The 22,274-nt window shown below is 51.3% G+C and overlaps 1 protein-coding gene across 4 annotated transcripts in view; it reads right to left on the reverse strand.

The window, feature by feature from the left end:
* The window catches only part of lmf1 (lipase maturation factor 1), a 945,108-nt gene extending 927,092 nt beyond the window's left edge, over positions 1 to 18,016 (reverse strand). For 2 of the 4 annotated variants that reach the window (XM_038821131.1, XM_038821132.1), the window contains exon 1: positions 17,790 to 17,997. In XM_038821131.1, the coding sequence (XP_038677059.1) occupies positions 17,790 to 17,997 (208 nt within the window). Of the gene's footprint in view, positions 1 to 3,267; positions 3,437 to 3,547; positions 3,677 to 17,789 lie in introns of all 4 variants that reach the window. The other 2 variants (XM_038821133.1, XM_038821130.1) reach the window with 2 other exon arrangements.
* Between the last annotated feature and the right edge of the window lie 4,258 nt (positions 18,017 to 22,274).

Below are 22,274 nucleotides of genomic sequence, written 5' to 3' on the forward strand. Positions count from 1 at the left end.
TCAAGGAGCATCTGTAGAGTGAACAAACATTATCATTCATGTGGTTCTGTCACCATAACTGGAAGATATTACAAACAGCATATAAAAAGCAATAGAACAAGTGGAAGAGGGAGGGGAACATATGCACACAAATAAATAGAAAAGTGTGAAACACAACTGAAAAGCAGACGATGGTTAAAACGGGAGAAGTGATCTTGGCATTAATTTTTGATGGTTTGTTTCAGAATTCCAGCAAAGTTAATATCTTATCTGTCAATGAACCATCTGTACATATGTTTGCATGTTTTCCCTCTCCCCTTTGTGCTGTTCTTTTTCACGCTGCTCATCCATAACATCCTCCAGCTCTGATGAAAGGTCCACACTTGAAACATGAATGTGTTTGTTCTCATCACAGATGCTGTCTGACCTGCTGGGGTTTCCAGCAATTTCTGTTTCCATGTCAGAATTCCAACAACTGCAGTATTTTGCTACTTGCTCATGTGCATGCTAAAGCCTGTCACCGATACTGCATCAATTTGAAAGTCAAACCGTTTGCGCAGAAATAAAATTTGCATACATCAGGCAAATCTATGCAGTCAAGGATTAGGTCTTATGGTTTCATACTGTATCAAGCAAAGTTTTGTATGTGGGTGTAACAGAACAATGTCTGTTGCGTTATACATGCCATTAGTCAAAGGTAGGTGAACTTTGTACCTATCCAAACCCAACCTCCACCTGATAGTGAAATTAGAATTCTGTCACTTATTTAGTTTTAACGTAAAAATATAGCCACTACTAGAAAAGCACTTTAATAAAAAAGACTTGTATTTATATAGCCAAACACCTTTCATGACCACCAGATGTCTCAAAGTGCTACAGCCAAGGAAATACTTTTGAACTACAATCACTGTTGCAGTGCAGGGATTGAGCCTGTCAACTTGAACACAATAAATCCCCACAAACAGCAATGTGATAATGACCAGATAACCTGTTTCTGTGATGTACAGGAATAAACGTGTGCCAGCCCACCAGGGTTCATTTCCCCAGCTCTCCTTCAAAATAATGCTCTGGGATCTTTCCATCCACCCAAACATATAGGTGGGGGCTCTGTTTAATGCCACATTAGAAGAATAGCACCCCTGGCAGTGCAGTGCTCTCAATGCTGCTTTGGAGTGTGAGCTCTGTTTTTTGTGCCAGGTCCTGGACTGGGACTTGAAAAGGCCAATTGTGCAGTTTGCATTGACATGTATTTCACAAAGTAACAAAATACTTAACAGCCATCTTATGAAGCCAATACAACCAACATGTTTCCATTTTAAGTGAGTTTTGTTTTACTATAAACCTGTCAAAACAATGTAAAAGACTGAAATGCGACTCAATCAGTTTCTTTGCACAGAATCAGGATTTGTTACTTCCTAACGCTGTTTATACAGTACAGAAGGAAATAGCACTGTAGCATAGCACCTTAAAGTAATAAGTCATAGCACCAAAGGAAAAAATAGACAAAAAATAGACAAAGGAAAAAATGTACATACATCTTCTGCATTTAAAAAAAAATTAAATCCCTATTTTTCTTAGGCAAATGCAGCAGCCAATTTGCACATCGCAAAATCTCATAAACAGTACTGACGCATGTGATGTTGATTAAGGAATGAAGGACTGTTAATCAAGACACTGAGAACACCCTGGTCCTCTTTGAAAAAGTGCTGGAGGAGGCTTCACAGATACCCAAATTGTTGATCTCAGCCATGTAACTTTAAGGAGACTGCAAATTATTAGTTGGCACAGATGGGAGGATAAATGAGGAAACGTGTTTTTGTGCACTTCTCAACCACCAGTGCTAAATGACAATGGTGGGAAGCAGAAAATTGCACAGCTTCTAAGTCATAGTGGATGCATAGCCTGAGGAATGCAAATTAAAAGAAGAACTAGGTAAATTTACTGAATCCAACATCTAGTTTATTCTGTTCTCTGTAAAAGATATAAACCTGATAAATTTTATGTTTGGTGTAAAATCACTGAGTTCGCAACATTGTAGCTAATCCAGAATTATATTATCAAGAATTACTGCTGATTGGAAGCCATTCTTTGCACAGGTGATAACTAGCCTGACTTGTACTTCATATTGGCTGTGGTACAACTGCAACTGGGTATGAAACCTGCTTACTTTTTCAAAATAAAGCAAAGTTTGGTTTATAGTTTTCAAGGTCAGGAAACAGGTGGTGACAAAGCCTATTCTTTCCTGACATTAGAACCCATGTTAGATTGTGAGCAGAAGTCTATACAGACCCGTGCTTAAGTAAAAGTAGGGAACCCCTGACCCAAGGGCCGGATTAGGCCCATTGCACTTTTTTTTATTCAGCCCACAGGGATATTTCAAAATCCATTTTTTCCCTCCGCTATGTTCGGATGTCTGTCACCAGAAGCCCAGCTTGTGGGGAGAGAGCGAGGCCCGAGATCCAGGAGCAGGATCAAAGGGCAAGGACAGGAAGCTGGCAAGTGAGTGATGAGGTGGTGAAGAGCGAGTAACCCAGAGCAGGGGAGAAAGTGAGCTGGATGCCCCCCCCTCCGATCCCTCCATTGGTGTCCCAGGGCAGGGGCTCAGCACCTGCAAATTGAGCAAGGGGCCCAGGCTCCAGGCCCAGTTTCAGACTCGTACTATGAGTTAGCCAGAGCCTTGGCTTGTTGAGTCACTGTCCTGGGCTCGTTTGGGGAGTGAGACTTGTTGAGAAAGGAGAGAGACAGAGAGAGAGAGAGAGAATGGGAAAGGAAATCAAGGAAACATTTGAGCTGAATTTCAGTACTGTAATTGAGACACAGAGGCTGTGCTACTCATTAAGCAAAAGCAAACTCGGGCATCGCATTGAAGCAGTGGGTGAGTTGAATATTTCTGTATTCTCTCTTTTAAAAATAATGAATTAAGTTTATTTTTGTGTGTGACCTGCGTCTGATTTTGTCTTTGTGCGAGTAGCTCTTGATAAGAAAAAGATTCCCCACCCCTCCATCTGTTCACACATGCAATTAAGCATCATGTGCAGAACGTTGCTCTCTCTTGACATTACAGGAAAACAAGCAGTGAAGTATAATTCAATGCCAAAAATTTAACCCATCGCAAAGCCTATCTATTAATGCAATTTTAAAGTCAAGCTATAAATAGAATATCTTAAACATAATTTCTGCACTTTTTCCATTGCTATGAAACCAAAACCAACTCATGATAACATAAAGCATATACTGTAAACACCACAAGTATCCCACTCTGTGCTCCCAAGATCACTTGCTCACAACCTTTGTCCAAGTCTCTGGCAATACTGCTCTTGATCAAACGGCTGTAAAGTAGAGGAATACAATTTTCTAATCAATTTTCGTAGTCATCCTCCCTTTGGGCAAATTCTTGGCTTCCTCATCATGAAACAGAAACAGAAACCGCTGAGCCACTCAGCAGGTCAGGCACCATCTGTCAAGAGAGCACAAGTCAACCTTTCGGGTGTTGAACAAATTCTCAAAACTGGGGAAGGATTCAATATCTAAAACATTAACTTGAATTCTCTCAAGGGATGCTGCTGACCTGGTGAGTGTTTCTTGCTTTTGCATCAGATTTCCAGCATCATTGGTATTTGACTTTTTGCCTCCTCTTCCTGACAGGTTAAGGTTCACCTCCAATTGCTACACTGGGGAAGCACCATTTGTTTGACATCTGCGTACACACATTAAGAGATTAGAAGGCAAGAAAGAACTTGCATTTGTGTAGTACCTATCATAACATCAGAAAATCATAAAGCACTTTGCAGCAAATGATGCACTTCTAAAGTGTAGTCACTGTTGTACTGTGGAGAAATGTGGCAGATAATGTCCCACATAATAATGAGTTGATGACCTGATCATCTGTTTTGGGTACTGGCTGTTGGGTAACTATCAGTCAGGACACTGGGTGCCATAGAACCTTCGACATTCACTACAGAGCAGGCATTATCAAACTCAGGGGCGCGACCTGTGGGTGGGTCACAGGTAGGTTTTGGGAGAGTTGCCGGCGCTCCCGATTGCGCAAGTCTGCGCACAACAGCCGCAGCAGTCGGCTTTTAATAATGCCGGCTGCGAGCGGCCTTCAAAGTGGCCAGGAACAGATTAAGAAAATTCGGCCGCACTGCACATGCGTGCCTGATCATCGGTGTGCATGCACAAAATTATGTGCATCAATGATCGGGCACGCATGCGCAGTGCGGCCACAATTTTTTTTATATGGTTGCAGCCTTTTTTTTCCCCCAAGTTCAGAGGCCTAAGGGACAAAGGGACCATTGGGGCCAAAGGGACCCAAAACCATTTCCTCCATTTTTGTCAGCAACAAACAAGAGAAAATGGTGGGTCGCGCAGGTCGGCCGGGGTGGGCCGCGAAGGTCGGCTGGCGTGGGTCGCGACGGTTGGCTGGTTGGCAAAAATGGGTCCCCGGAAAAAAAGTTTGAAAAACACTGGTATAGAGAGCAGATAGGACCTTGGCTTAAAATCTCATCTGAGAGACAACAACTCCGAGTTGCCGCGTTTCTTCAGTACTGTACTGGAGCCCTAGTAAATGCTGTACTCAATTCCATGGAGTGGGACTGGAACCCAAAAGTTTCTGACTGAGAGGCGAGAGTGCCTCCTACTGAACCACAGTTGACACTTAGAACACACCCAACCAGAAATCTTGGGAAAGACGCACACCACAACAGGTTTGTGCACCAGCTCACTGTTCATCGGCTCTCACTGCAGCATGAATACTTCACCTTTCTGTTCATTTTTTAAATGTTAATGAAATTAATGCTCAACTTATCAATGCAATGGGATGAAGTTCTTTTGGGAAAATAAACTTTTGAGACCTTGCAAGTTATTTTCAGCAAGAGCACGGTTTTCAGATCAGATATAGTTATCTTTGTATATTTATGACCAGCTATCAACTAGACTTATGCAGCATTAAGGGAGAATTCAGGCAGTGCATGCCCATCTGCATGTGACTCAAGACTTGAGTGATGTTTTTTTCAATAAACTCTATTCCGGGAGCTTCAGATGGCTATCTGAGTGGAGTGGAACATTTGCATTTGTTTTTTCATGGGCCAATAATTAGGATTTTGTGGTTTCAACTTAGTTTAGCTTGATATTAGATTTTGATGATTACAATTAGGTGGGTTTGAGTCTAAAGGTCACTTTGAGGACAACGTTTGGGGCTTGTACATGTTAAGGAAGCCTGTGATTTGAAACTAGACATTTGGATAAAAGTTATTTCATTTATTTTATGACACATGTGCATGGTGTAAATGCAACTATTGAGATGCAGTGCTCAATGTGAGCATTCTACACACAGAGGAATAAACACCCTTGGACTCAGATGGCAAATAGAATAAAATCGCTATCACAGGAAAATGATGCTCATGGTTTTCTTGCTATTTGGCATAAAGAGAACAACATGTATGAGGGTACAAAACATGGTATACTCTACTGATGGAAGAATGATGTGGTTCTCAATCAAATGGCGAAAATTATGGACAAGCCAACATAAAGCCACAAAAGCCTAACATGATGATAGCTCACTTGGCAAGTGCATTTTCTAGTGCAGCACTAATTCAAAAAATAACTTGTGCTTCATGCACTTTTAGTACAAAATAAAGTATCTCAGAGGCATGAGCAGGTGTGTGTAGGGGTGGGGTGAACACAATTCTAACTACAAAGTGCCTGGAGAACACTATAAAGGAGATAACACCAACAGAAATAATGGCATTGTGTTAAATTTCAAATGTGCTGACATTTATCCCGGTTAGTCATTCCTGCTACGGGTCATGTTTCCACTTATAATAATCCCAAATCCAGCAGTCATTTTGTGGTTGCCTGTTTTACACTCGATTTTTAACCCTATTGATAGATTTCCAAACAAAAAGACCAAATGATTTTACATAGTATCCAGAAATGAAACAAGTCATTTAGCCTAAATGGCCATACCAACATTTGTGCTCCACATAGAACAGAGAACGATACAGCGCAGTACAGGCCCTTCGGCCCACGATGTTGCACCAACATGGGAAGTCAAAAACTAAAGGCCATCTAACCTACACTATGTCATTATCATCCATATGCTTATCCAATAAACTTTTAAATGCCCTCAATGTTGGCGAGTTCACTACTGTTGCAGGTAGGGCATTCCACGGCCTCACCACTCTTTGCGTAAAAAACCTACCTCTGACCTCTGTCTATATCTATTACCCCTCAATTTAAGGCTATGTCCCCTCGTGCTAGCCACCTCCATCCGCGGGAGAAGGCTCTCACTGTCCACCCTATCTAACCCTCTGATCATTTTGTATGCCTCTATTAAGTCACCTCTTAACCTTCTTCTCTCTAACGAAAACAACCTCAAGTCCATCAGCCTTTCCTCATAAGATTTTCCCTCCATACCAGGCAACATCCTGGTAAATCTCCTCTGCACCCGTTCCAAAGCTTCCACGTCCTTCCTATAATGAGGCGACCAGAACTGTACGCAATACTCCAAATGCGGCCGTACTAGAGTTTTGTACAACTGCAACATGACCTCATGGCTCCGGAACTCAATCCCTCTACCAATAAAGGCCAACACACCATAGGCCTTCTTCACAACCCTATCAACCTGGGTGGCAACTTTCAGGGATCTATGTACATGGACACCGAGATCCTTCTGCTCATCCACACTACCAAGAATTTTACCATTAGCCAAATATTCCTTATTTCTGTTATTCTTTCCAAAGTGAATCACCTCACACTTCTCCACATTAAACTCCATTTGCCACCTCTCAGCCCAGCTCTGCAGCTTATCTATGTCCCTCTGTAACCTGCAACATCCTTCCGCACTGTCTACAACTCCACCGACTTTAGTGTCGTCTGCAAATTTACTCACCCATCCTTCTGCGCCCTCCTCTAGGTCATTTATAAAAATGACAAACAGCAACGGCCCCAGAACAGATTTTTGTGGTACGCCACTCGTAACTGAACTCCATTCTGAACATTTCCCATCAACCACCACTCTCTGTCTTCTTTCAACTAGCCAATTTCTGATCCACATCTCTAAATCACCCTCAATCCCCAGCCTCCGTATTTTCTGCAATAGCCGTCCGTGGGGAACCTTATCAAACGCTTTACTGAAATCCATATACACCACATCAACTGCTCTACCCTCGTCTACCTGTTCAGTCACCTTCTCAAAGAACTCGATAAGGTTTGTGAGGCATGACCTACCCTTCACAAAACCATGCTGACTATCCCTAATCATGTTATTCCTATCTAGATGATTATAAATCGTAAGTCTTATAATCCTCTCCAAGACTTTATCCACAACAGACGTGAGGCTCACCGGCCTATAGTTACCGGGGTTATCTCTACTCCCCTTCTTGAACAAAGGGACCACGTTTGCTATCCTCCAGTCCTCTGACACTATTCCTGTAGCCAATGATGACATAAAAATCAAAGCCAAAGGCTCAGCAATCTCTTCCCTGGCTTCCCAGAGAATCCTAGGATAAATCCCATCAGGCCCCGGGGACTTATCTATTTTCACCTTGTCCAGAATTGCCAACACTTCTTCCCTACGCACCTCAATGCCATCTATTCTAATAGCCTGGGTCTCAGCATTCTCCTCCACAACATTATCTTTTTCCTGAGTGAATACTGACGAAAAGTATTCATTTAGTATCTCGCTTATCTCCTCAGCCTCCACACACAACTTCCCACCACTGTCCTTGACTGGCCCTACTCTTACCCTAGTCATTCTTTTATTCCTGACATACCTATAGAAAGCTTTTGGGTTTTCCTTGATCCTACCTGCCAAAGACATCTCATGTCCCCTCCTTGCTCGTCTTAGCTCTCTCTTTAGATCCTTCCTCGCTTCCTTGTAACTATCAAGCGCCCAACTGAAACTTCACGCCTCATCTTCACATAGGCCTCCTTCCTCCTCTTAACAAGAGATTCCACTTCTTTGGTAAACCACAGTTCCCTCGCTCGACCCCTTCCTCCCTGCGTACGTACTTATCAAGAACACGCAATAGCTGTTCCTTGAACAAGCTCCACATATCCAGTGTGCCCAACCCTTGCAGCCTACTTCTCCAACCTACACATCCTAAGTCATGTCTAATGGCATCATAATTGCCCTTCCCCCAGCTATAACTCTTGCCCTGCGGAGTATACTTATCCCTTTCCATCACTAACATATAGGTCACCGAATTGTGGTCACTGTTTCCAAAGTGCTCACCTACCTCCAGATCTAACACCTGGCCTGGTTCATTACCCAAAACCCAAATCCAATGTGGCCTCGCCTCTTGTTGGCCTGTCAACATATTGTGTCAGGAAACCCTCCTGCACACATTGTACAAAGAATGACCCATCTAATGTACTCGAACTATATCTTTTCCAGTCAATATTTGGAAAGTTAAAGTCTCCCATAACAACTACCCTGTTACTTTCGCTCTTTTCCAGAATCATCTTCGCTATCCTTTCCTCTACATCCCTAGAACTATTAGGTGGCCTATAGAAAACTCCCAACAGGGTGAACTCTCCTTTCCTGTTTCTAACCTCAGCCCATACTACCTCGGAAGAAGAGTCCCCATCTAGCATCCTTTCCGCTACCGTAATACTGTCCTTGACTAGCAGAGCCACACCTCCCCCTCTTTTGCCCCCTTCTCTGAGCTTACTAAAACACCTAAACCCCGGAACCTGCAACAGCCATTCCTGTCGCTGCTCTATCTATGTCTCTGAAATGGCCACAACATTGAAGTCCCAGGTACCAACCCATGCTGCCAGTTCCACTACCTTATTTCGTATACTCCTGGCATTGAAGTAGACACACTTCAAACCACCTACCTGAACACTGGCACCCTCCTGCGAAGTCAAATCTGTGCTCCTGACCTCTATACTCTCAATCTCCCGTACCCCAAAACTACAATCCAGGTTCCCATGCCCCTGCTGAATTAGTTTAAACCCCCCCCCCAAAGAGCACTAACAGATCTCCCCCCCAGGATATTGGTGCCCCTCAGGTTCAGATGTAGACCACCCTGTCTATAGAGGTCCCACCTTCCCCAGAAAGAGCCCCAGTTATCCAGAAATCTGAATCCCTCCCGCCTGCACCATCCCTGTAGCCACGTGTTTAATTGCTCTCTCTCCCTACTCCTCGTCTCACTATCACGTGGCACGGGCAACTACCCAGAGATGACAACTCTGTTTGTTCTCGCTCTGAGCTTCCATCCTGGCTCCCTAAAGGCCTGCCTGACATCCTTGTCCCCTTTCCTAACTATGTCGTTAGTGCCAATGTGGACTACGACTTGGGGCTGCTCCCCCTCCCCCTTAAGGACCCGGAAAACACGATCCGAGACATCACGTACCCTTGCACCTGGGAGGCAACATACCAAACGCGAGTCTCTCTCGCTCCCACAAAATCTCCTATCTGTGCCCCTGACTATTGAGTCCCCAATTACTAATGCTCTGCTCCTCTCCCCCCTTCCCTTCTGAGCAACAGGGACAGACTCCATGCCAGAGGCCCATGGCTCACCCCTGGTAAGTCTCCCCCCCCCACAAGTATCCAAAACGGTATACTTGTTACTCAGGGGAATGACCACGGGGGGTCCCTGCACTGACTGCTTCTTCCCAGTCCCTCTTACAGTAACCCATCTATCTCCAGTCTTTGGTGCAACTACTTCCCTGAAGCTCCTATCTATGACCCCCTCTGCCTCCCGAATGATCCGAAGTTCATCCAGCTCCAGTTCCCTAACTCGGTCTTGGAGGAGCTGGAGATGGCTGCACTTCCTGCAGGTAAAATCAGCAGGGACAAGTCCCGGCTGGCTCTCCCTCTCGCGCTCGTTTGAAAGTCCCGGCTGGCTCTCCCTCTCGCGCTCGTTTGAAAGTCCCGCATGGCTCTCCCTCTCGCGCCCTTTTTAAAGTCCCGGCTGGCTCACCTCTCGCGCTCTTTTGAGCCTCTGCCAACCCCTCTTCATCTAACCCAATCAGTAAATCCTTCTATATCTTTCTCCCGTGTACTTTTCTAGCTTCCCCTTAAAAGGTGCCTGCATTGTTAAACAACTCAATACGATAAGTGTTTTCCACAATTAACCAATCTCCTATATTTACAGCCCATAAATTTGATTGCCATTCAATTGAACACTTCCTGTCCAGTAAGACATGGGGGTGAATGGGTGTGGGCAGATATGGTGAGGGGGAGGCGCGGAGGGAGGGGGAGGCGCGGAGGGAGGGGGAGGCGCGGAGGGGGGGGAGGCGCGGAGGGAGGGGGAGGCGCGGAGGGAGGGGGAGGCGCGGAGGGGGGGGAGGCGCGGAGGGAGGGGGAGGCGCGGACGGAGGGGGCGGAGGCGGGGGCGCGGAGGCTGGGGGCAGAGGCGGGGGCGCGGAGGCTTGGGGGCAGAGGCGGGGGTGCGGCGGGGGGCGGAGACGGGGCGCGGGAGGTGGAGACGGGGGCATGGGCGGCGGAGACGGGGGCACGGAGACGGGGGGCGGAAACGGGAGCGCAGGGGGGGGCGGAGACGGGTGAGTGGGTTGGTGGAGATGGGGGCATGGGGAGGTGGAGAGTGTAGATGGGGCGCGGGGGTGGAAATGTGGGCGTGGGAGGGGTTAATCCCCAATCGGAAACCCTGGCTCACTCCATGCTGATGTTCTGGACGGAGGCGTTCATGTTTGGCGACATTGAACTCTATAAGAAATCCAGGTACGACGTATGGAAAGCCATCAGAGATGCAAAAAGACAATGCCGCATCAAACTAGATGTCCAGGCCAACGACACTAACTCACGACGATGATCGCAGGGCCGACACAAGACCACAGGCTATAAAGCATGGCAAGGCGGAATATCGGCGGAATATGGCAAGGGGGCAGCACAGTAGCATAGTGGTTAGCATCAATGCTTCACAGCTCCAGGGTCCCAGGTTCGGTTCCCGGCTGGGTCACTGTCTGTGCGGAGTCTGCACGTCCTCCCCGTGTGTGCGTGGGTTTCCTCCGGGTGCTCCGGTTTCCTCCCACAGTCCAAAGATGTGCGGGTTAGGTGGATTGGCCATGCTAAATTGCCCGTAGTGTCCTAAAAAAAGTAAAGTTAAGGGGGAGTTGTTGAGTTACGGGTATAGGGTGGATACGTGAGTTTGAGTAGGGTGATCATTGCTCGGCACAACATCGAGGGCTGAAGGGCCTGTTCTGTGCTGTACTGTTCTAAATTCTAAATCTGTGGCTACAGCACCCCTCCCCGATGATCTGAACAAGTTCCATGCCTGCTTTGAGCAGTCATGCGATGCATCAGTGCCGCCCGCCCCAACAGCCCTGGACACATCCATACCCACTATTACAGCCTCAGGAGGTAAGCTGCCTTCTTGAAAGTGAATCTGAAAAAGCTGCGGGCCTCGACTGTGCGAGCACTCAGAGCCTGAGCAGACCAGCTGGCAAGTGTATTCGCAGAGATCTTCAAGACCTCACTCCTCCGCTCTGAGGTCCGTACCTCCTTCAAAAAGACCACCATAATTCCAGTACCAAAGAACAAGGTAGCCTGTCTCAACGAATACAGACCGGTGGCCCTGATGTCTGTTATCATGAAATGCTTTGAGCAACTATTCATGAGACAGATCACTGCCAGCCTCCCTGGACAGGCGTCGAAATGTGGCGGCGAGGGGCTTTTCACAGTAACTTAATTTGAAGCCTACTTGTGACAATAAATGATTTTCATTTTTTTTATTTCGGACAGTCTCGATCCACTGCAGTTTGCCTATCACCGCGACTATTCCACAGCAGATGCTATCTCCCTGGCTCTACAATCAACCCTCGAGCACCTCGACAAGGACACCTATGTAAGATTACTGTTCATCGACTACAGCTCCGCCTTCAACACTATTATCCCGACAAGACTAATAACCAAACTCTGCAATCTTGGACTTGACCCGTCCTTGTGCAGTTGGATCCTTGACTTCCTCACCAACAGACCGCAATCTGTCAGGATAGGCAACAGGACTTCCTCCACAATAGTCCTCAACACCGGGGCCCGCAAGGATGTGTTCAGTCCTCACTGCACTCCCTATATACACATGACTGTGGCAAGATTTAACTCCAACTCAATCTATAAGTTTGCGGATGATACGACTGTGGTGGGCCACATCTCAAACAACGACGAATCAGACTGCAGGAGGGAGATAAATCACTTGGTTGCATGGCGTACCAAAAACAACCTCTCTCTAAATGTCGGAAAGACCAAGGAACTGATCATCGACTTCAGGAAGCATAGCACGACACACACTCCCATTTGCATCAATGGCTCCGAAGTGGAGATGGTCGACAGCTTTAAGGTCCTGGGGGTCACCATCACCAACAGTCTGTCCTGGTCCACTAACGCTGATACACGAGTAGAAAGCCCAACAACGTCTCTACTTTCTACGGAAGCAAAAGAAATTTGGCATGTCTACATCGACTCTCACAAACTTCTACAGATGTGCAATAGAGAGCATCCTCTCCGGGTGCATCACAGCTTGGTATGGCAACTGCTCGATCCAAGATCGTAAGAAGGTGGAGAGAATGGTGAACTCAGCCCAACCCATCACACAAGCTTGCCATCTGTTATGGGCCAGGGTTTAGAGAACCCCGAGGTGTATCATGGAATTCACCTGACCCACAACTTTTAATAGACTGTGGTATGAGGAGCACACGCCCCACTCTACAGGTGTGGTACAGCAAAAATGGAAAAGTATTTTTTAAAGCAGAACAATGTTTATTCTATGAACTCAAGTTAACCTTTTAAAACATATAGTGAACATCTCAGCAACCATTAATTCAAATACAACCCCCAAATACTACAACACTAAGTAATCCTTTAAGCTTTCCTTTTAACATCCATATGACTTAAAAAACAAACCATTTAAGCACATCAGGTTAAAGTCACTACTGAAAACATTTATAATTTCTGAATTCACCAAATGATGAAGAGATAGTCTTTTCATGGCAGAGAGATCAACAGTACACCTGTTCTGTCTGGCTTCAGCTCCAACACTGAAAATGAAACTAAAACACACCCTGCAGCAAACAGCCTAAAACGAAAGTAAAAAGCTGACAGACAGCTCAGCTCCACCCACTCTGACATCACTGCAGCAGTAAACACCCTCTGACACCACTGCAGTAGTAAACACCCATTTCTTAAAAGGTACTCTCACTACAGATTTTTATATATTCATCCATCTATAAACACCCATTTCTTAAAAGGTACTCTCACATGACACACCCCCACATTGATTCTGTATACACCTCCCGCTGCCTCAGTAAGGCAGACAGCATTATCAGGGCCCCGTTCCACCCAGGCATTGCCTTCTTCCAGACCCTTCCACCAGGGAGATGGTACAGAAGTGTGAATGCCTGCACAGCCAGGCATAGGAATAGCTTCTTTCCCACAGCTACAAGACTCCTCAACGACTCCCCCTCAGACTGATCTGTTCCCTGTAAGAACACTGTTCATGATGCCCTATGCTGCTCTTAATCATGTATTTGCTTTGTTTGGCCCTTGTTCCGCACAGCAACCTATCACTGTTTGTCGATGTACTATTTGTCAATGTTCTCTGTTGATTACTCTTTTTGTCTACAATGTACGTACTGTATACGTTCTCTCGGCCGCAGAATAATACTTTTCACTGTACTTCGGTACATGTGACACTAAATCAAATCAAATCAGATGGGGGCATGGGGGGGGGGAGATGGGGGAGTGGTGGGGGGCAGAGATGGGGGAGTGGTGGGAGGGCAGAGATGGGGGAGTGGTGGGGGGGCAGAGATGGGGGAGTGGTGGGGGGGCAGAGATGGGGGAGTGGTGGGGGGGCAGAGATGGGGGAGTGGTGGGGGGGCAGAGATGGGGGAGTGGTGGGGGGGCAGAGATGGGGGAGTGGTGGGGGGCGGAGATGGGGGAGTGGTGGGGGGCGGAGATGGCGGAGTGGTGGGGGGGCGGAGATGGGGTTGCGGAGATGGGGGGGTGTGGTGGGGGTGGAGGTGGGGGGAGTGGTGGGGGGGCAGAGATGGGTGGGAGGGGTGGGGGGGCAGAGATGGGTGGGAGTGGTGGGGGACAGAGATGGGGGGGGAGTGGTGGGGGGCAGAGATGGGGGGAGTGGTGGGGGGCAGAATGGGGGGGAGTGGTGGGGGGCAGAGATGGGGGGGAGTGGTGGGGGGCAGAGATGGGGAGGGGGAGTGGTGGGGGGCAGAGAAGGGCGGGAGTGGTGGGACGGAGATGGGGGGCGGAGATGCGGGGGGAGTGGTGGGGCGGCAGAGATGGGGGGGGGGGAGTGGTGGGGAGCAGAGATGGGGGGGAGTGGTGGGGGGCGGAGATGGGGGGGAGGGAGATGGGAGAGTGGTGGGGGGAGCGGAGATGGGGACGGAGATGGGGGGGGGGGGGGAGTGGTGGGGGAGGTGGAGATGGGGGGGGGGGGGAATGGTGGGGGGGCGGAGATGGGGGTGGAGTGGTGGGGGGCGGAGATGGGGGTGGAGTGGTGGGAGGGCGGAGATGGGGGGTGGGAGTGGTGGGGGGCAGAGAATGGGGGGGAGTGGTGAGGGGCAGAGATGGGGGGAGTGGTGGGGGGCAGAGATGGGAGTGGTGGGGGGGTGGAGATGGGAGTGGTCGGGTGGCGGAGATGGGGGTGGTGGGGGGGCGGAGATGGGGGTGGTGGAGGGGCGGAGATGGGGGTGGTGGGGGGGCGGAGATGGGGGTGGTGGGGGGGCGGAGATGGGGGTGGTGGGGCACGGAGATGGGGGTGGTGGGGGGCGGTGATGGGGGTGGTGGGGGGCGGAGATGGGGTGGTGGGGGGCGGAGATGGGGGTGGTGGGGGGGCGGAGATGGGGGTGGTGGGGGTGCGGAGATGGGGTGGTGGGGGGGCGGAGATGGGGGTGGGGGGGGCGGAGATGGGGGTGGTGGGGGGGGCGGAGATGGGGGTGGTGGGGGGGGCGGAGATGGGGGTGGTGGGGGGGGCGGAGATGGGGGTGGTGGGGGGGGCGGAGATGGGGGTGGTGGGGGGGGGCGGAGATGGGTGGGGGGGGGGGGGGGGTGGGGGGGGCGGGTGGGGGGGGGTGGGGGTGGGGGTGGGGCGGAGGAGGGGGGGGGGGGGGGGTGGGGGGTGGGGGGCGGAGAGGGGTGGGGGGGGGAGGGGGGGGGGTGGTGGGGGGGGAGAGGGGGGAGTGGGGGGGGGGGGTGGGGGTGAGGGGGGGGGGGGGCGGAGATGGGGGGGGGGGGGGGGAGATGGGGGTGTGGTGGGGGCGGGGGGGGGGGGGGGGAGGAGAGGTGGGGGGGGGGTGGGGGGGGAGGGGGGGTGGGAGGTGGGGTGGGGGGGGAAGGGGGGTGGGGGGGCGGAGAGGGGGGGGGGAGAGGGGGGGGGGGGGGGGGAGAGGGGGTGGGGGGGGGGGGGGGAGATGGGGGTGGGGGGGGGTGGGGGGGTGGGGGTGGGGGGGAGGGGGGGGGGTGGGGGGGGGGTGGGGGGGGGGGGGGAGGGGGGGGGTGGTGGGGGGGGAGGGATGGGGTGGTGGGGGTGCGGAGGGGATGGGGGTGGTGGGGGGGCGGAGAGGGGGTGGGGGGGGGGCGGAGATGGGGGTGGTGGGGGGGGGCGGAGATGGGGGTGGTGGGGGGGGCGGAGATGGGGGTGGTGGGGGGGCGGAGATGGGGTGGGGGGGGTGGTGGGGGGCGGGAGATGGGGGTGGTGGGGGTGCGGAGATGGGGGTGGTGGGGGGGCGGAGATGGGGTGGTGGGGGGCGGAGATGGGGGTGGTGGGGGGGGGCGGAGAGAGATGGGGGTTGGTGGGGGGGCGGAGATGGGGGTGGTGGGGGGGCGGAGATGGGAGTGGTGGGGGGGGCGGAGATGGGGGTGGTGGGGGGGCGGAGATGGGGGTGGTGGTGGGGTCGGAGATGGGGTGGTGGGGGGGCGGAAATGGCGGTGGTGGGGGACGGAGATGGGGGTGGTGGGGGGCGGAGAGATGGGGGTGGTGGGGGTGCGGAGATGGGGGTGGTGGGGGTGCGGAGATGGGGGTGGTGGGGGGGCAGAGATGGGGGTGGTGGGGGGGCAGAGATGGGGGTGGTGGGGGGGGCAGAGATGGGGGTGGTGGGGGGGGCGGAGATGGGGGTGGTGGGGGGGTGGAGATGGGGGTGGTGGGGGGTGGAGATGGGGGTGGTGGGGGGGGGCGGAGATGGGGGTGGTGAGGGGGCGGAGATGGGGGTGGTGGGGGTGCGGTGGTGGGGGTGCGGAGATGGGGGTGGTGGGGGGGCAGAGATGGGGGTGGTGGGGGGGCAGAGATGGGGGTGGTGGGGGGGGCAGAGATGGGGGTGGTGGGGGGGGCGGAGATGGGGGTGGTGGGGGGGTGGAGATGGGGGTGGTGGGGGGTGGAGATGGGGGTGGTGGGGGGGGCGGAGATGGGGGTGGTGAGGGGGCGGAGATGGGGGTGGTGGGGGACGGAGATGGGGGTGGTGGGGGACGGAGATGGGGGTGGTAGGGGGCGGAGATGGGGGTGGTAGGGGGCGGAGATGGGGGTGGTGGGGGGACGGAGATGGGGGTGGTGGGGGGCAGAGATGGGGGTGGTGGGGGGCGGAGATGGGGGTGGTGGGGGACGGAGATGGGGGTGGTGGGGGGCGGAGATGGGGGTGGTGGGGGGCGGAGATGGGGGTGGTGGGGGGGACGGAGATGGGGGTGGTGGGGGGGACGGAGATGGGGGTGGTGGGGGGGACGGAGATGGGGGTGGTGGGGGGCGGAGATGGGGTGGTGGGGGGCGGAGATGGGGGTGGTGGGGGTGCGGAGATGGGGGTGGTGGGGGTGCGGAGATGGGGGTGGTGGGGGGGCAGAGATGGGGGTGGTGGGGGGCAGAGATGGGGGTGGTGGGGGGGCAGAGATGGGGGTGGTGGGGGGGCGGAGATGGGGGTGGGGGGGGGGGCGGAGATGGGGGTGGTGGGGGGCGGAGATGGGGGGGTGGTGGGGGGGGCGGAGATGGGGGTGGTGAGGGGTGCGGAGATGGGGGTGGTGGGGGGGCGGAGATGGGGGTGGTGGGGGGCGGAGATGGGGGTGGTGGGGGGGCGGAGATGGGGGTGGTGGGGGGCGGAGATGGGGGTGGTGGGGGGCGGAGATGGGGGTGGTGGGGGGCGGAGATGGGGGTGGTGGGGGTGCGGAGATGGGGGTGGTGGGGGTGCGGAGATGGGGGTGGTGGGGGGGCGGAGATGGGGGTGGTGGGGGGGCAGAGATGGGGTGGTGGGGGGGCGGAGATGGGGGTGGTGGGGGGGCGGAGATGGGGGTGGTGGGGGGGCGGAGATGGGGGTGGTGGGGGGGCGGAGATGGGGGTGGTGGGGGGGCAGAGATGGGGTGGTGGGGGGGCGGAGATGGGGGTGGTGGGGGGGCGGAGATGGGGTGGTGGGGGGGCGGAGATGGGGTGGTGGGGGGCGGAGATGGGGTGGTGGGGGGCGGAGATGGGGGTGGTGGGGACGGAGATGGTGGTGGTGGGGGGCGGAGATGGGGGTGGTGGGGGGGGCGGAGATGGGGGTGGTGGGGGTGGCGGAGATGGGGGCGGTGGGGGGGGCGGAGATGGGGGTGGTGGGGGGCAGAGATGGTGGTGGTGGGGGGGGGCGGAGATGGGGGTGGTGGGGGGGCGGAGATGGGGGTGGTGGGGGTGGTGGGGGGCGGAGATGGGGGTGGTGGGGGGCAGAGATGGGGGGGGGGCACGGAGATGGGTGGGTGGGGGGCCTGAGATGGGGGTGGTGGGGGGGGGCGGATATGGGGGTGGTGGGGGGAGCGGAGGTGCTGCTGGTCGATTCAAATCGGTAGACCTATTTATATCCCCATCCATTCCACTCACAGTAAATAAATGCTATGAAGCGCAGCAAAACTATCCTGGTCAGCCAGAAGGTGCCCGGCTGCACCTGCACGCCGCCGTCAGCAGGCCCAGCAGCGCTTCCCTGCTCCTGCTGGCCGCCTTTGGTGCCCTGGCTGAGGAGATGCTCCCGGCGGCTGCCGCCTGTCTGTGCTGGGCCCACCCGCCGGCCTCTCAGCTCTGCCGCCGCCATCTTCACTGGTCCGCGCCTGCGCGCTGCCGGCCCCGAGCAGTCACACTGGCTGATTGATGCAAAGCTGCTCGGTCCTCCTGTGTCCCTTCTCACTCTGTCTGCTCACGTTAAAGACTCCACCATCTATCCTCACGCCGATATTTTTGTAGTAATGCGTTTACTTTGCACAAAACATTTTTGGAGGAACATTTTGAGGGGCAGGTTATTGAACATGATAAATTCACACAAAACTGACACCAAGTGTCTTGAAGGCAGAAGGTGTGTATTGTTTTGGGATTAATGGAATTTACAAATCACACCGATCGGAATGAGGGGGAATCGTTGACTTGAGTTGAAAACATGCCTAATTTCAATGCGTTTGTTCAAAACCTTTTATGCCCCAAATATCCTGCTGTTTACATATTTTCTCCAGCTCTGCAGCAACTGTTTCTAAACAAATGAAAAATTTTGCTCAAGGTAAATGCTCCTTTGAAGTTAAATATAATTACAAATTATTTATATTTTTCGTATTGTTGAAATAATTAATATATCACTCGTTTATGTCTGCAGTAATCCATTTTAAGGTTGTTTTCAAAGTAATCCACTTTAAGGTTGTTGTCCTAGTTCATCGTTTATGTTGCGCATCTTTGTTGATTTCGTTTGTTCTTTCTCGTTCTGGCAGTCGTATGTTAGTAGAATAATAGGAAATAATGCAAAAAAATTGTTCAATCTTATCTGAACATTAAAAAGTAGAATTAGTATAATCCACGTGTGTATCCCCCTGAATTTGTGATACTTGCATGACACTAGATCTGTCACTTAAGTCTCAGTGATCTGAAATTCCCTCTCTTTCTCACAAGATGCAAATGTGCCGATCTGCACGCTTCTCTGCACGTCCTCTCCCTGTTCGTTTCAAGAATCATGGAACAGCCTCAATCCAATGCACCGCTCCCCAAGACTTTAAACCTACCTCCGTCTCGCTGTCCTTTCTCCCTGCAGTCTTCAGACCTTTAACATTCATCCTCCTTTCACCTACTCGCTACTGCTTGAGTTAACTTGTATTCATGTTTTGTTTAATCCTTGTCTGTGCCCTGCACTGTAAGTTTTTTTTGCGTGGGCAAGTTTTTTTTTGCAATGCTGTTATGCATTTTGATTTGATTCATGCCAGAACACTGCGTTTACAAAAGGGGTAGGTGAAGTTTATCAAATACCTTCTCATGCAGACTATGCCTTCATTACATCTTTAGGCAGGTCGCCTTTTGGCGCCACGGTTTATAGATTTCTATGTTATTGGTTTATTGATCCTACCCAAATTCAAAATATTTTGGCATAGACCTTACATAAGAACTAATGACTTTATTGTCCAATTTGCCTCCAAATTGCGGGGCAAATTAATTCGCAAACCATTTAACGTGGATAAAGCCATATGCTTCAAAGCCATACTGCATAGTAATGTAATTTTTCGGCATTTGGCGCAATCATCTCATTATAATATGATGTGGAGATGCCGGCGTTGGACTGGAGTGAGCACAGTAAGAAGTCTTACAACACTTCAGCAGTGCTCCGAAAGCTATTGATTTGAAACAAACCTGATGGACTTTAACCTGGTGTTGTAAGACTTCTTACTGTGCTCATTATAATAAGCTTTATTGTCACACGTGGGTTTACATTAACACTGCAATTAAGTTACTGTGAAAATCCCCTGGTCGCCACATTCCAGCGCCTGTTCGGGTACACAGAGGGAGAATTCAGAATGTCCAAATTACCTAACAGGTACGTCTTTCGGGACTTGTGAGAGGAAACCTGAGCACCCGGAGGAAACCCACGCAGACACGGGGAGAACGTGCAGCTCCACAAAGACAGTGTCCCAAGTTGGAATCGGACCTGGGACCCTGGAGCTGTGAAGCAACTATGCTAACCACTGTGCTACCGTGCTGAACTAGATTAAAAGCTGGGTCCAGCCTGTTGCCTCACGGCGCCGAGGTTCCAGGTTCGATCCCGGCTCTGGGTCACTGTCCGTGTGGAGTTTGCACATTCTTCCCGTGTTTGCGTGGGGTTCGCCCCCACAACCCAAAGATGTGCAGGGTAGGTGGATTGGCCATGCTAAATTGCCCCATAATTGGAAAAAATGAATTGGGTATTCTAAATTTATTTTAAAGAAGCTGGATCCAGATGGTGGTCGAATAGGCACCTTTCCAATGTCACAAATAGTAACTTTCTGTCAGAAGTATACTATTGTAGAAAGCAAGAGAGGTGAATAAGCAAGCATATGGGGTGGGATTCTCCTTTTCTGAGACTAAGTGTAGATACCAATGCAGAATCCGTTGACTTTCACAACAGAAAAACTGGCACCACACATGGACCGATTCTGCTACTATTAAGAGGCCAGCACCAGTGCCACGTAGAACACAATTGATTCCAATCAAAAATGGTGTGGGATTCGCCGGGTCCATGATTGACACTCGGGAGGCTGACAAGCTGCAGCCGCACATACACATTACACTCCCCACACGTACTCATCCCAGTCAACAAGATGGCATTGGTTACGCTGCAGCGTGCCCATACAGCTGATGCATCGGCTGGGGCCAGAGTGCACACCCCTGGGGGGACACCTATATGACCCGTGGCACTAAGTTCAAAGTGGATTGTTAGTGGTGTGCGCAGCTGCATGGCTGCCTTGCCATCTGTGGCAATATGTTCTATGCTTGTCCATCCTGACCCCATAGCCCACCTCCTGGCCACCTCCTGCTGCCGATTCTCTGACCAATCACCTTTCCCGATTTCAGCATCGGCTAACGGAGAATCCCGCCCATGATGCATTAATGGATTACCACAATACACATAATTCGCCTGGATAGTTTTCAGCCTAGTTTAGTTGAATTTAGTCCTTCATAGAAAAGAAAATATAGATCCCAAATAAGGGAATATTTATATATGTATATACAAAGCTACTCCAAAATTCAACTAATAAAGTGCTGAAAAACACTTTTCCAACATTGCATTCTCCAACGTCTTGCCCCATCACCCTCCCAAAAAATTACAAGTGACAGGTATATTGCCACTATTTTAATCAAAATGTAGAACAAACACTTGATTATGGTACAATCCTGGTGAAATTCAAACAGAAAATGTCACCTTCCTATACAGTTTCAATTAACACAGAATATACAGTGCAGATGGATGCCATTCAGCCCATCGAGTCTGCACCGCCCCTGCGAAAGAGCACCCTGCCTAGGCCGATGCCCCGACCATATCACTGTAACCCCATCTAAGGGCAATTTAACATGGCCAGTCCACCTTACCTGCACATCTATGGGCTGTGGAGCATCTGGAGAAAACCCACGCAAACACAGGGAGAAAGTGCAAACTCCATACAGACAGCGACCCAAGGCCAGAATTGAACCCAGGTCGCTGGCACTGTGAGGCAGCAGTGCTAGCCACCATGCCGTCTAGCATTATAGTTCCGAACCCAGGTGAGGTGGTCAAATTGTTGGAGCCTTCAGTGCAAGAATGGAGTGAAAATGGACCAAAACCATTGCCATATTGTCCATTAAAAGAAATGTTACAAAGGGGAGGATTGCCAAGATGCGGCCTTCAAATGGAAAACAAAAAGATCAACGTATCTCTGGAAAATGTGACATTTCTAATGCTATTCACTTGTGTTGCTCTGGATGTTTTTTTGTCTGTAACATCTCTGCCTCTAAGTTCCCTCAGCCAAATCCCTCATTGTTTATGTGTGGAATTCAGTGCAGATAATTTATAAGAGAAAAATAACTTATATTTATATAGCCCCTTGCACCTAATGGAACTTCCCAGGGGCATGAAAAATCAAAGCATGAGGGCAATCCACACAGGGAGAAATCAGGTCAGATGACCAAAAGCTTTGTCAATGTGTTATGATTTTAAGCAGTGTATTGAAATGGAAGAAAGCGAGGTGAGGCGGTGCAAAGGTGTAGGAAGGGCCTTGGGGCCCACACACTGAGGCACTGACATCAATGGCAGAGCGAATATAATTGGGAAATCACAAGAGTCCAGGATTAGAGGAATGCAGATATTGCCGTAGGGCCAGAGGAGGTCACAGAGAGAGGGAGGGGTCAAGACCACAGAGGGTTCGAAAGGAAGGATGAGAATTCTAAAATCAAGGCAGAGCCAATGTAAATCAGTGAGCACATGGGTGATAGGGGAATGGAACTTGGCAGAAGTGTTAAAACTCAGGCAGCTGAGCTTTGCATCATCTCAGGTTTTTATTGGGTAGAACAAGGGAGACAGCCAAGAGTACATTGGAATAATCGAGGCTC

Source organism: Scyliorhinus canicula, chromosome 15 (genome assembly GCF_902713615.1).
Source record: "Scyliorhinus canicula chromosome 15, sScyCan1.1, whole genome shotgun sequence".
Classification (NCBI taxonomy): domain Eukaryota; kingdom Metazoa; phylum Chordata; class Chondrichthyes; order Carcharhiniformes; family Scyliorhinidae; genus Scyliorhinus; species Scyliorhinus canicula.